This window comes from Drosophila willistoni, assembly GCF_018902025.1.
Source record: "Drosophila willistoni isolate 14030-0811.24 chromosome XL unlocalized genomic scaffold, UCI_dwil_1.1 Seg142, whole genome shotgun sequence".
NCBI lineage: Eukaryota > Metazoa > Arthropoda > Insecta > Diptera > Drosophilidae > Drosophila > Drosophila willistoni.
The window spans coordinates 5,837,146-5,852,261 of record NW_025814053.1 but is presented as its reverse complement, the minus strand read 5'-3'; the positions used below and the strand labels follow the sequence as shown (position 1 = coordinate 5,852,261).

The 15,116-nt window shown below is 40.9% G+C and overlaps 2 protein-coding genes and 1 long non-coding RNA gene across 3 annotated transcripts; 1 reads left to right on the top strand and 2 right to left on the bottom strand.

The window, feature by feature from the left end:
- The first annotated feature begins 2,051 nt into the window (after positions 1-2,051).
- Positions 2,052-8,828, top strand: LOC6644634. The gene is made up of 4 exons (XM_047011540.1): positions 2,052-2,115; positions 2,186-2,412; positions 2,477-2,838; positions 2,890-8,828. The coding sequence occupies exons 2-4, from the start codon at positions 2,262-2,264 to the stop codon at positions 8,716-8,718; spliced, it is 6,342 nt and encodes a 2,113-aa protein (XP_046867496.1). The 5' UTR covers positions 2,052-2,115; positions 2,186-2,261; the 3' UTR covers positions 8,719-8,828.
- A 30-nt stretch (positions 8,829-8,858) lies between these two features.
- LOC6644635 (proteasome subunit beta type-1) lies at positions 8,859-9,548 on the bottom strand. The gene has a single exon (XM_002067507.1). The coding sequence runs from the start codon at positions 9,546-9,548 to the stop codon at positions 8,859-8,861; it is 690 nt and encodes a 229-aa protein (XP_002067543.1).
- Positions 9,549-14,133: 4,585 nt separating this feature from the next.
- On the bottom strand, positions 14,134-14,838 carry LOC111518891. Its single transcript, XR_002724137.2, has 3 exons — positions 14,809-14,838; positions 14,618-14,737; positions 14,134-14,537 (listed from the first exon to the last, which is right to left on the bottom strand). It is a non-coding gene; the product is annotated as an uncharacterized LOC111518891 (long non-coding RNA).
- Positions 14,839-15,116: the final 278 nt, after the last annotated feature.

Below are 15,116 nucleotides of genomic sequence, written 5' to 3'. Positions count from 1 at the left end.
AACCATCAAACCAGCTAACCAATCCACCAACCCCCCATCCACCCACCTACCTATATGAATATCAAGTTGTGCTCTGCTGACATTAGTTTGCATGCCGTCGTCGTCCATTTTAATATGCGCATTAATGCGGCACAAAGCGGCGCGAAAAGTGACAACAAGAAGAGTGAGAAGCAGTTTGTTAGAGGAGGGGTAAAGTAGTAGGAGTAAGAGGAGGGGATGGAGCAAATGGCAATGGGATGTGCGGATCTGTATGTGACTGGGAGTTAGAGTTGGTGGAGGTAAGGCATATGCAAATACCTGGCTGCTGGAGCACGAGTTGATTGCATCCACATGCCTCAAACATTCCATTTAAAGGTAACACACACACACACACACACATCCACATGGACCCACGGACATATGAGAGCCAGTCAAAGCGAGGCGAGAATGGAGAATTTGTTAGAATCTGAATATTAAAGATACCATGTAAATTACAGTAAAACAATTTTCATTAGGCTCTAAACGATTACTCTTCAAAAGTGAATAAATGCACTCGAGTATTGTTTTCAATTGAATTTCCAACTTGTAAGTATATTGAAAGGGAATAAGTGGAATTGGAAAATGGTCAGATTCATATTGTTTGTTTGAATTGATCGTTCCATGGAATTCGTGAACAAATCTTGCTTAAGATTAGATGGGCATTGGATGATTTTCGTTTGGCAAATGGGCAATGTTTAAAACGAAATAAAGACGACGGTTTGCGAAAATTTTAAGGTAACAGGTCAAAGGGCAAATACGAAACCCTTTCAAAACATTTATGACTTGGAATTTTTTGTTTTATGGTCCATCAAATAATGATTTTCTTTGTTCGACCCTCGTTGGCCGTTTCTCGCATACATATGGGAGAGCTATTAAGGTGTGTGTAGGTGTGTGGGTGTGTTTGTGTGTATTTTCTAAAGCTTAAGTCAAATATTTGCAAGTGGCACTGTGTTTCTTTCCCACTCGCACTCTCTGTCTTTAGATTTCGCTGTCTCTGTCTCCATTGGGGCAAACACCACAGCTAAATGAAGCGGCACCGGGCGTAATCATCGTTTGTCCTCCTGCGTGTCCTGCGGGCCGTATCCTGGTCCTGGCTGGCCACAAACAAAGTCAGCTTCAGCTTTAGCTTTTGCTTCATTCGATTATTTGTGCGCAGCAGCATCATTTCGTTTGCTTTCCGGTTGTTTTCCTTTATCCTCTGTCTCTCTCTCTCTCTCACACACTTTCTCCGTACCAGCCACCCATACACCCGTATCCGTCGTTTCACTCAGACGCGGACTTGACTGCTCTTTGACTATGACTACGACTATGTGACTATGCCACACGGCGACGTCATATTTCCTTCTTTCACTTCTTCTTCTTACTGGTATTTTTTTTTGCTTGTGTTTCTTGCCTGCCTTTTTCTCGGCTTGCCGCTCACTTGTCGAGTCGTTCACCGTGCAAAGTTTAGCGGGCTTAGCTTGCCTTGGATTTCATTTCCGGCATGTTGCGGTTACGTTAAGTAACGGAGATTGCATCGCTAATGATGCAATTGTGTTTGGCGGAAATGAAAGCGTTTCGGTTTTCGTGTGACGCGACTTGCGGCCAGAAAACATACACCTAGTCCCCATAACAATAACCATACTCCGTACCCTATATCCCATACCCATATTCAGATCAGATCCGTAAGCCAATGAAGCTGAAGAAAAACGAAATGAAACGAAACCAAACAGGAGGAATAAAACGGGAGAAAAATATGTACATGAATGTATGAAAGCTACTTACTATGCGCAATGCTAATTGCATCTGTTCACTCAAACTCTCCCTCTCTCTCTCTCTCTCTCTCTCTCTCTCTCTGTCTTTATTTCTTCTTGACGGAAGTTCATAGGAAGTGAAAAGTGGAAGTGCTGATGCTCTCAAATGAGCTTGCATAATTGTTTAATTGAATAAGAATCGTATTGTACCTCACATTGAAGTGAGAGAAATTATAAAAATTGTTATAGATGCTCAGTAGTCGGTTGAAAAATATGTCAGATATATTAAAATTTTATTTAAGAATCATTATATTAATTTAGGCTCGGCAAAATTTTACGTGTGTTTCGTTTTATATTAGATGAGGTGAGTTTAAAGTGGTGGCAAATAACTGAAGGAATTCCATTTTACCATCTCTGGAACTTTTACTGTGCAGCGGTAATAAGAATAATAAGAGGAAATCGACTGAAATGTGTTAAAAATTTAAACGTTCTTCATAGTCAAAAGTTGAAATGGCTTGTCCACCGGGACATGATTTGGTAAACACTCCGGAACATTTGCGTCCTGGCTTTCGTGGACAGCCTAGGCAATATGATCCCAGTGAATTTGGTCTTACCGGAAGAGAGGAATGGCGTCATCCGCGAATGTTTCGTGATATGACATGTTTGTATAATAGAAGCTTATTTGAACTTTTCGATATTCTAACAAGTGCCGCCCTCACTCTAAGATGACACTGATGCTGCTGCCATGGAAACATTCCGTCAGGCCAATCAACCACGACGTCAAGCTTATGATTTACCCGCGGCACCTAATTTAAGTAATCTGCCTGAAGAATGCCTGGCAGATGTGAGCATGCCGTCTGATCAGTTTACGCCAGAGTGCCAGGACGATGCATCACCGCAGCAACAGCAGCCCTGCGACACCTCGTTACCAGCTAGCGGTACAGAGGGTAAAAACTATGTGGATTCCATCTATGAGGAGATTGTTAGTCGATTTAATAGCTTGCGAGAACGTCTTGCTCGGGGAGATCAAATGACGGGCAATGAAACGGATAAATGTGGAGATAAATCAACTAGCCGAAATCCACTTGTGAGTATAATTGGTTTGATTATAAAATGGTTCCATTCCCTTTTCACTCAGTCCTCTGGCGTGCAAACGAAGCGGCGCAAAGTGATCACCACACATTGTGATCCCTGCGGCAGTGTTACGAGTCAGATAGAAGAGACAAGTACCGTTTTGAATGATCAACAGCATTTGGATGATGTGCAACCACCCAGTTTCTTTAATGCCACCGATATGGGAGCTCAACCTTTGGACTGCACACCAATGACATCAAATCCTCCATATGCAAGTCCTCCTGGACGTCGTCTTAATTTTAATCTAAGTGATCAATCGGAAAATTTGGACCAAATCACCATGCCTTCGTTTCGTGACGACACTTTACCACCTGCCATGAGTACACGCATAGGGCAACAGAGGTTTGCCACCGATGAATGCTTAGCAGACGTCAGCGCTCCATCATTTGTCTATAGCGATTCTCCGCAATCGGGGAACGCCACATTTCAAGATATTTGTGATATAACGCCACCATATTTCATCGAAACCAATAAGTGTTTGACTGATATGACTTTACCCACTTTTAGTAACAGACCCCAGATGTCATCAATGCAATGTGAATATCGCTTAGATGATGTCTCAGCGCCATCCTTTAATCGATCCATGTCGCGAGGAGCAGGCTACTCATGTAGGCAGCAAAATGTTAGTGATATGTCGGCCCCGTCACTTGCAAGTTCGGGACGTGGTGTAACTGCAGATCATGAGTGCTTGCAAGATATGTCAATACCGTCGTTTGCTGGCGTTTCGGGTGCTTATCGAAGCAGGGGACGAAGCCCTCGAAAGTCAGAAGCATTCTCCACACCGTCTTCATTTGGCAGAGGACAAACCTATAATGATTGCTTAGAGGATATGTCAATGCCATCGTTTGGTGACATTTCGGAAGTATCCAGAGGCAGAAACTGTCAAGAATCTATGCCTTCCCAAAATATAGGCGAAATCTCCGCTCCATCTTTTGGTAGCACTGGTCGTGGACCAGTTTCCAATGAATGCCTAGACGAGGTGACAATGCCCTCGTTTGGAGGTGTTTCAGGAGCTTCCAGAGGTCGAACTCTTCAGAGACAACAAATGTCCATGCCCTCGCAAAATATTTGTGACGTTTCCGCTCCATCTTTTGGTAGTTCTGGTCATGTACCAGTTTCCAATGATTGCCTAGAAGACATGTCAGTACCCTCGTTTGGAGGTGTTTCGGGAGCTTCCAGAGGTAGAAGTTTGCAAAGAAGACAGGTTTCCATGCCCTCACAAAATATATGTGACGTTTCCGCTCCATCTTTTGGTAGTTCTGGTCGTGGACCAGCTTCCAATGATTGCATTGAAGACATGACAATGCCCTCGTTTGGAGGTGTTTCAGGAGCTTCCAGAGGTAGAAGTTTGCAAAGAAGACAGGTTTCCACGCCCTCGCAAAATATATGTGACGTTTCTGCTCCATCTTTTGGTAGTTCTGGTCGTGGACCAGTTTCCAATGATTGCCTAGAAGACATGACAATACCCTCGTTTGGAGGTGTTTCAGGAGCTTCCAGAGGCAGAAGTTTGCAAAGAAGACAGGTGTCCATGCCATCGCAAAATATTTACGATATCTCCGCTCCATCCTTTGATAGTTCTGGCCGGGGTCCAACTGCGACGAATTGTGCAGAAGATCGAACACCTTCATTTAGACAATCTCGAGCTAGGGCTCGCCAAATGCCATCGCGAAACATTCAGGATATATCTGCTCCTTGTTTTCCCGATTCTGTTCATAGAACTATACCCACTGAATGCTTGGAGGACATGTCTATGCCTTCAATGGGTGTTTCACAGGGTATATCTAGGAGACAAGCTACTTTACCCAGCCAGTGCTTGGAAGACATTAGTGCTCCGTCATTTGCAAGGAGTACGTCCAGAGATCCATCTCGTCCGACAACTTTCGCTAACACATCCAGAGAACGTAATACTGCTGTACCCTCATTTGGTGGAGTTTCAGGATCCACAATGAAAAGAAGTCAACAAAGACAACAAATGGAGATGCCATCTCTGAATATTGGCGAAATATCTGCACCGTCGTTTAATAGTTCTGGTCGCTCTGATCCAGTTGCCAATGAATGTTTGGAGGATCAGACAATGCCATCATTTGGCGGTATTTCAGGAGCTTCTCGTGCCAGATATTCGCGGCGAGAACAAGCATCGATGCCAACGCAAAATATACGCGACATTTCGGCCCCATCATTCGGTAGTCCAGGTCGAGGCCATGCTACAGCGAGTGAATGCCTGGATGAAGTGACAATGCCATCCTTTGGTGCATCATCGAACAATTCTAGAAGACAAGTGACATTGCCTAGTGAGTGTCTGAATGAAGTGAGTGCCCCAACGTTTGCGAGAAGTATGTCACATGCTGCAAGTTACCGACGAGGCCGACGAGTTTTGCCATGCTCGACAAATGAGCAGCTGGATGACATGTCAATGCCCACATTCAGAGACTTATCGAGTGTTAATTCCGGTCGTCGTCCCAACGGTGAGCCATCTTTCGCACCAGGTGTTGCAGCCGCTTCAGAAACGGATTGTGAATGCGTAGACGATGTTACCCCACCATCGTTTGCGCAAACTGTAACACACAATCAACAAAAGTCTATGCCTTCCACAAATACACGTGACATATCGGCGCCATCTTTCAGAGATTCCGGTAGAAACCCTATGACTTATGAGTGTTTGGATGATATGCCGACGCCGTCATTCAATGAGATTTCCGGTGCTTCAAGGGCAAGAAGCCCCAGGCGACAGGCAAATATTTCAAATAGGTCGGGGCCATTTAGAAGACCTCAGTATAATGAGTGTTTGGAAGATATGTCAATGCCCTCATTTGGTGGAATATCAGGAGCTTCGCGATCTAGAGCTCCTCAACAAAGACAACAAGGACAATCTATGCCGTCGCAGAACATTTGCGACATGACAGCACCATCATTTGGCAGTTCAAGTCGTGAACCTATGATTGATGAATGCCTAAATGATATGACAATGCCATCGTTTGGCAATGTCTCGGGTGCACCTAGGAAACAAGTGACTCTACCAAGTGAACGTTTGGACAATGTTACTGCACCGTCTTTCGCAAGAAGTATTCCATTACGCGGCACGTCGCAATTGCGTCGTAGACCTAGGACGTTCGCCAGCTCAACAAGAAATGCCAGGGATCCTATGCCAAGTGAGTGTATTGAAGGTATGTCTGAGCCGTCGTTTGCCGGAGTGTCAGGAGCTGGTCAAAGCAATGGACAAGGAAGAAGGGTACAGCAACCAATGCCTTCGCGAGACATCTGCGATGAATCGGCCCCATCATACTTGAGTTCAAGACGTGGACCACCCACTAATGAGTGCCTAGATGAAATGACAATGCCTTCGTTTGGTGGAGTTTCAGGAGCTTCTCAAGGTAGAAGACAAAGAAGGTGGCAGCGATCAATGCCTTCACAAAACATCTGCGATGAATCAGCCCCGTCATACTTGAGTTCAAGACGTGGATTAGACACTAATGAGTGTCTGGATGAAATGACAATGCCTTCGTTTGGTGAAGTTTCAGGAGCTCCCCAAGGTGGAAGACCAGGGAGGTCTCAGCGATCAATGCCTTCACAAAATATCTGCGATGAATCGGCTCCCTCTTACTTTAGTTCGAGACGTGGATCAGACACTAAGGAATGCCTAAATGAAATGACAATGCCTTCGTTTGGTGGAGTTTCAGGGGCTCCCCAAGATGGAAGACAAGGAAGGTCTCAGCGATCAATGCCTTCGCAAAACATCTGCGATGAATCGGCCCCATCATACTTGAGTTCAAGACGTGGACCAGCCACTAATGAGTGCCTAGATGAAATGACAATGCCTTCGTTTGGTGGAGTTTCAGGGGCTCCCCAAGGTGGAAGACAAGGAAGGTCTCAGCGATCAATGCCTTCGCAAAACATCTGTGATGAATCGGCCCCATCGTTTCTTAGTTCTAGACGTGGACCAGAAACTAATGAGTGTCTAGACGAAATGACAATGCCTTCGTTTGGTGGAGTTTCAGGAGCTCCCCAAGGTAGAGGACAAGGAAGGTGGCAGCGGTCAATACCTTCGCAAAACATCTGCGATGAATCGGCCCCGTCATCTTTTTATAGTTCTAGACGTGGACCAGTCACTAATGAGTGCCTAGAGAACATGACAGCGCCTTCGTTTGGTGGTGTTTCTGGAGCTGGTTGTGGACAGCGCAATACATCGCGCAGTCGAGGACCCGTTAATCCTTCTAGTCAGCGAATACAGCGTTCTGCATCAGTACCAACTCCTATATTAGCTAGCACTAGAATAGCAGATGAGTGCTTGGAAAATGTGACTATGCCATCATTTGGTGGAGTCACTTCTGAGTTCAATGAGCGTCAAACTGCCAATGAGAGATCGTACGATATGAGTCGATTGCGAAGGCAACGTTCAATGCCAGCTAACCTGCCGAGCGAGTGTTTAGATGATGTCAGTGCTCCTAATTTGGAGATGAGTATCGGAGGTCGTAGACCAAAAATTCCAAAGGGAGCGCCGATCACCAATGAATGCTTAGAAGACGTCTCGATGCCGTCCTTGCAACGCAATCAAAGTTTTCCTTGCTTATCTATGACTCAGCAGCAGCAGCAAATTTCTGATATCTCAGCACCTTCAATGGCCACTTCTAGCGTTCCAGCTCAATCGCAGGCTGTTCGTACTTTTCCCTCCGAGCAAATAGAGAATATTAGTGCCCCGTTCGATCGATCAGAAGGTTCGAATAACTGTGAATGTGGCTCTCCTAAAGAGCGCTATGACAATCGAACTTGGACAGATAATACAAATTCAAGTCGATTGGAAGATGTTACCATGCCATCATACGAAGATATATCGTATTCGCCACGTCGCCATCAATTAACCATGCCCAATGAGGATTTGGAAGACATAACAGAGCCAGCTAAAGGGCGAAGTCGTAGTTCGTTACGAAGAATTGATTCCGTTATGCCCAATGAACAATTGGAGGATATAAGTCAACCGGATTTTTATACTTCAAGTAGTCGCACGGATAACAGAATGGCTTCTCGACCTGAGAACCTCGAAGATATTACCATGCCTTCAATGGCTGCTGATGTGACATCCAAATCGTCGGCATCCATACATCATGCTAGCTCGGAACAAAAGGTTACTAGACGTCTGGTTAAACAATCACCTTCAGATCAATTGGCCGATGAAAGTGCCCCATCCATGTTGAATGATCAGACAGTTGGTCAAACTGTCAGTCCAGCTGCTGATGAAGTTCAGGAAGTTACAGTGAAGACATCTTCATCGGTCACCCGTATCTATATTAGGCCAACGGACTCCAATGGGCTACAGAATATACCCATACCTTCGTTGCCAGGACAGAATGGGGGTCCAGCAGTAGGTTACCTTGTTCAGGGACCAGATCAACAATTGATTACAATTACCTACGATGGGGACAACAGCTCCCCTAATAATATGCCATCATATCATCAATCGCAAGATGGACTACAATCGGCACACTCTACGGGCGTTATGTTTATCAAGGACGTTACTGAACCATCGTATGCCCCATCCTATGAACCAACTCACGAGAATGTCTACGAAAATATGCAAGGCAATGGCGAAGCTACAAATGACACCTATCACGGTTTCGGCTCTATGCAAAATTATGCTCCATTCGATGAGCTTATTAGATCACCGCGAACAGGACGGAATTCTCCTGGCCAAGGAAATGATGAATTACTGCAAACTCCCCAACCGGTGCGCACTGCAAATAGAGAGACAGCACGTCGATCACCTGGTAGTCCTTGCCAAATGGTCAATACTAGCTATCCCTACGGCCGGCCGCGGTGCATAACCAGACGACCATGTTAATTGAACTAAGGAAATTCTCTCACTTTCAACAGAATTTTATGAATTATTTTATATATATTCTATGAAACAAACAATATAAACGCAAATTTTGAAATGGTTGATTGAGCAGATTTCGTTTGTTACTTTATTTGCATTTCTATTTAGTCTTTACGCAAGGGCATTTTTTTAGCCTCTACGCCATTTTTAGTTATGATATACATTATGGCCGAGTCGCCAGTGTAAACATCTTTATTATCAGCTACTATCATTACTTTCCTTGTTATTTCCGCGGCGATTTCTATGGTTAAGGGTTCCTTTAGATTTTTTATGAAATAGTCCATTGCTGGGATCATTAGTTCAAATCCAGTTCCAGCTGCATCGTAGGCTTTACGTTCATGATGCCCAATGGGATCATAGCTGAAAACAGCTCCCTTACCATTCCGATCAATGCCAGCCACAATATTCGACACAAAATAGGGGAAGAAACGATGCGAATACATCGATATCGATAACATCTGTGCCAATGCATCGGTTGAAATTCGTTTCAAATGAGTTAACTGATACATGTGTATATTCTGTTTGATCACATTAACAACGGCCAATGTATCGGCAAAGCAGCCAACTGAACCTATTGCAGTCATTGGCGTCAATTGAAAGAGTTTGCTCTGACTGCGTGAAACGATAGCATCGTCTTCATTCACCATTCGGGTATCACCAGCAATCGTGACAAAATCTTCGCCAGCTATGGCCACTATGCTGCCACCATTGCATACGTAAGGATCGAAGGAATGTTTATAAATGTCGGGCACGTCAGCTGCAGTATAGACATCACCATCATCGAATCCGTTCATATTTCTATATATTATTCTTGCATATATCTAGGTAACTATTTCGAAAATTCCTAATATTCGAAGAAAAAAATGTTAAAAATTATTGTTATAAAATATATATATTTTGTTTCTATATCATAGAACTTGCTATGTAGACGTTTCTAGAGATACTGAATTTTCGAAGCATAGGTATTAAACTCTACACTTCGAAATATACTGCAAAGATAGATTTGTTTGTTTTTTAGAAATAAAATTACATTTTCAAGTTTTCGAGAAATGCCCATTTGAATTTCATCTTTATTTATGCAATAATTTTTCAGAATTGATCACAATTGGTAGGTGGAAAATGTCGTAGATTATAATTGTCTAAGGTTAATAATAAATAACTCAAAAATTGTACTCCTACAAAGAGTTTAGGCTGATTTCTTCTTCGTCTTTAAAACTGAAACCAGATTACTTTGCTAATACTTAATATTTAAGATCAGCTTATGGCAAAAACGGATAGAAAAGAATCGGAAGTATCTAAATCATAGATTCAAAGCTGTATGGCGTTAATGCCATTTAAGCCAGTTTTTATGTCACTCTAAGTCAGCTCGGGCATCAGAGTCGTTCTGTTAATTAATTAGCTCAACTCACTTTTCATTTCCATACCAACTACAGTCTGCAGCTGTGTTTCATTTACTCTTTTCATCATCTCTGCTATCAGTTTGTTCCATCACCATTTCTGTCGCCTGGCGTTTTGTCATCGCAGTAGTTTATCACCAATGCTTTTAACACTAGTTTAACTCTTTCACACAAATATTAATAAACAAAAAAAGAGTAATAAAAAATTGTCAATAATTTACGACATATTGAGACAATTTCCGTGACACCAAAGAACTGAATGCAAAATAAATTTCCCTGTCACACAGACACAGAGAGTGAGAGACAAAGACAGAGAAAGAGAAAGAGAGAAAAAAGAAAAACCCCATCATAAAATTGAAAACAAATAAGCTGAGAAATCAGGAAGCTTCACAGGAAACGCGTTCATTGTTAGCTTTTTTCGCCAAGCGTTGTTGAATGTTGTTGGTGACGTCAGTAGGGGGAGTAAGGAATTTCCTCTTTGTTAGTTGTTGTTTGTATGTACATACATACATACATACATACATACATACGTACATTTGTATGTATTTTATTTAATGTTTTGTTTTCAGTTTTGTTTTGCACTGAAAAAACTGGGAAAAGCCAAAGGTAAACGTAAATGCAAAGCGCACGCTTTTAAGCACGAGTTGGAAAATGGAGAGAATGGCAGAAGAGGAGGAGCAGATGGCATGTCGGGGAAATGGCAACCCAAAACAAGAGATGTGAAGCTATTTAAAAACAATTTATTTTTTTCTAGGGGAATGCCAGCGGCAACTCGAACTCGTCGTGACGGCGTTTTTCTCTGAATTTTTTATTTTTTGTTTTTCTGGGAAAAAAACAAAAACAAAAAGAAAAATCGAGCATCAGAGGTATGCCAAACAAGAAGTGGATGTGCTTCAGATTGGTTTTCCAATTACTCAACATTTCAATGCAAATAACACACACACACACTCACATACACACATATGTACCGAGAAACAGAGAAAGCGAGAAAAAAGCAGAGAAAGGTGCAGATGAACCAAAAGATGGCAACCGAAACCTGGGTCAGGTGAGTGGCAAAGCCAAACTCAAACTCGCAAACATTTCTTTCGATTTGTGTATGTGTGTGTGTGTGTGAATTTTTTTTTCTTTCATTCTTTCGCTTGTTTTTCCCTTGCTTTCTTTTACCAAAGATAAAATTTCAATCACGTTTCCTCACTTTCCTCTAAAATAGCTGCCACATTCGTTCTCTTTCGCTCTGTCTGAGTGTGTGCGTATGTGTGTGTCTCTGTGTGTGTGTATGTGTTGCCCCATAAAACACGTGCTGGCAGACAGGTCATTCTGGAAGAAGGCTGATAATCGATTTGTAGTTGCCTGGCTTTTTTTTTTGTTTCGTCTCGTTTTTCGCACTCAAACGTAAAACCGAATTTATACGAAATCGTCATCAGCTGCTGCCATAGATCATTCACAATCATTCAATGCTGATTTTTAGATAATCTTGCATTGATTTTATGTTTACCAAAAACAAAAAAAAAGGGTATACCATACTTTTTAACATTTTCACACAACTTTTCCACAAATTTGCTATCCTTTTGAGGGAAAGATTTCGACTAAATTGTCAAGACAAACAAATTGGTTGTATACTCCTTCATTAGGATACTATTCCACCATAAGGCCTTAATTCTTACCAAAGTATGTATCGAAGAATAATGAGATGTGAAATTTGAATAAGTCAAAGAAGTAGAAGAAAGTCTAACCAATAAAAAACAATTGGTTTGGAAAACTTTGATATGTAAGATATTCTCTATGTCAAGGGTATGTAAAATTCATGTTATTGCAATTTTATTTTAGATTATACATATATCCTTTAACAATAACACTTAAAAAGTTACAAACAATTACATACAGTTTACCCAATATACATATGTACATACATAAGTACATATATTGTTATGTATACATATATCAGGATATATACGTTTACGTTTATATTTTTGTGTATATACATATATGTATATTTGTAAGTATGTTTGAGGGGAATGTGCTTATTGTATTTCTCAGTCAAGTGGCAGTTGAAATGGCTTTAGCCTCAATTGCACGCTGCATCCTGGCAACCCAGCATCCCGTTACATCCTGGAAAATAAAAAACAACAATGAAAATCTGTACACGCACATTAACTTTTAGCTTCGACTTTGTGATATCCTTCGCTAAAAGGATAATAATTGCTTATGAGACTTCCTTTTAACTTTTTTAGTTGGCACTTTCGCCATCAATTTAAAAACATGATCGTACAATTTAATTGTAGGCCAAAAGGTTGCCTTAAATCAATTATAACCTTTCACACTAACCTATGTATGTCTACACGGTATCAAAGAGTAGAAAAAAAAATAAGGAAAATAGAAAGAGAGAGAAAGTAGGCGGGGAAACCCTACCAAACGACCCGCGTTTTCAACTCTGCATTAGGAAAAGTTGACGTGACGCTGTGAGCGATTTATTGTTTTTGTGTAGAAAGCGTAAAATGGAACAAATTTTGCACAAACACATGGCTAGTATATGGGAGCGAATGAGATAGAAAGGGAGAGCCATCACACAAGGGAAAGAGAAGGAGACAGAGAGAGAGAGAGAGTGAGAGAGGGACCAAGCAAGCAAATGCGGTTGCATACTTTTAGGCTGCTGGCCAGGCAAGCTGCCTGCACTTGCCTGGCAGTTAATTGTAATGCTGCAAAAATGCCGTCAAAGTTATGCAAGTGCGAAAATGTCCACGGGCATACGAGCCACTGTGGACCTACTACCCCAATGCCCCAGCCACTTGACAGAGGCCCCAGCAGTCCGCAATGCAAACCAACTTAACTCAACCCAATCCCGGTTCAGTTATATATGTACATATGTACGTACATACATCCATACGTTTATATACATTCAACACTCGAGTGTTTGAAAAAACTTGCGCAAAAAAAAAAAAAACCAAGAAAATACAACATAAAAAAATTCAACGAAATTTCAGAGCTTTAAATTGAAATTAAATTAAACTCACACTTTAATTCAATTTCCTTGCAAAAGTCATGTTACACATTTGGGAACATCTCTTTTTTTTTTTTTTTTTTTTAAAGGAAAAACCACCAAAAGTTAGAGCCGACATCTGGTCAACGGAGAAGCTTAAATTTAATGTGGATTCCATAGACATTATTTTCAACTAACTGGACGTTTAACTAGAGCTATGTAGTGATGGCAAAGAAAGGATTTTTGTGACTATTGACTGTGTATAATTGAAGAAGCTTGAGAACAAAAGATTAATAAAATGTTTTTTTTTTTTTTGATATACCCAAATTTTTTCACAACATTTCTGGAGGGAACACATAAGAATAAAGTTGGTAACACGAGGAATTTATTGTAGTATTGGAACGCTGGATGTGAAACACTAGAAGTTAGGAGGGAACACGTAAGAATAAAGTTGGAATTTATGGTAGTATTGGAACGTTCGATGTGAAACACTACAATATAGTGCTGAATGGAAAAATTATATTTGAGAAAAGTATGCCATCACATTATCGATTATTGTGTATCAGATTATAGGTGTTATCGCCAGAACTGCTGTCAGAGCCAGAAAAACAAGTCATTGTGTAAATCCGAATGACAGCTCTTTTGAAAAAATTGGTACCAAGAGTAATTTAACTTTCTGTTGTTCTCGAATTAGAACCACGACGTAGGTGGCTTTTCCCCCCGATGAAGCAATACGGAAAGGTTGTTCCGTCGGGGATAATGGAAACGATTGCGGTTAACGAATAATTGTATTTCTTTCACAGTTCACACTTCCAAAATACTTGCCCCATGACAATAACTTGAAATAGCACATGGATATACGTTTTGTGATCACTTGGGCTTCTTTTCTGAAAACATTTCTAGACCTTGCCCCACATACTAATATACATATGTTTGTATGGACATTTTATGTACCTCGAATATGTCTCTACTAGAACCCATTAAAACAAGGTAATAACCCTTAAATTCTCCGGATTTGTTAAGATTTACTGAGTTGAACGAGATATACATACATAATCATGTGTGTGAGGTATGTGTATGCTTGTGGCGTGTGGCGTGTGGCGTGTGGCGTGTGTGTGTGACCATACGAATATTTGATAAAACTCATTTGAAATAAAGTTGAGAATCGCATCAACAGAGCGAAGACAGATAGCACATGTCGTTGGGTGTTGTAATTTACTGATAACGTAATTGGCTTATCCGAATTGCAGCAGACGCAATCCCACGACATCAGGGCCTATGAATGTCCGGTACCGTCAGCATTGCAATTTTCATTGTGTTAAAGGGATTGCAGTGTGTATATATATTCCACTAATAATATAAACAGATTTTAATCCTATAAAAGTAAGCTCGATCCAACGTCACGGTCGCTGTTGAAATGCAAAAGGAAAATAATTCATTTAGTTGGAACTAAAATAATGTTTTTTTTTGTTTGTTTGTTTATTTTTACCTTTTATATTTGGAAAAATCTTGGCTAAAAGTCCATAGGTAGGTATGTGTATGTGTGAAGTATAAAACCGTAAACCGAAACCTGTTCATACTTCTCCCATTATTATGTTTTTCCAATTCACTGTGACAAAATAAAAACGTTAATTTAATTTAGAATTCAAGGATTTCACAGTAAAAAAAAAGGATATTTACTTATTTGTTTTTTCCCGAACTATAATTCACTTTAAATTTTGATTTAGTTTTTTTTTTGTTTTTTTGCTCCAAATGTTGTAGACTGTTCAAGGTCTGAACACAAACTGACTAAATGTACTGGCTGGATTTAGGGCCTTAACAAATGGAATGACATTAAAAAGTCAAGGCCTATTAGGATTTTGGAAAATTAAATTTATATCACACGTAAAAATGAACTTATCACTGTCAAACTTTTGCGACTAATGCCCCATATATGTATGTATATATATGTACATATATAGAAATATATGTACAGTGAAACCTCGATA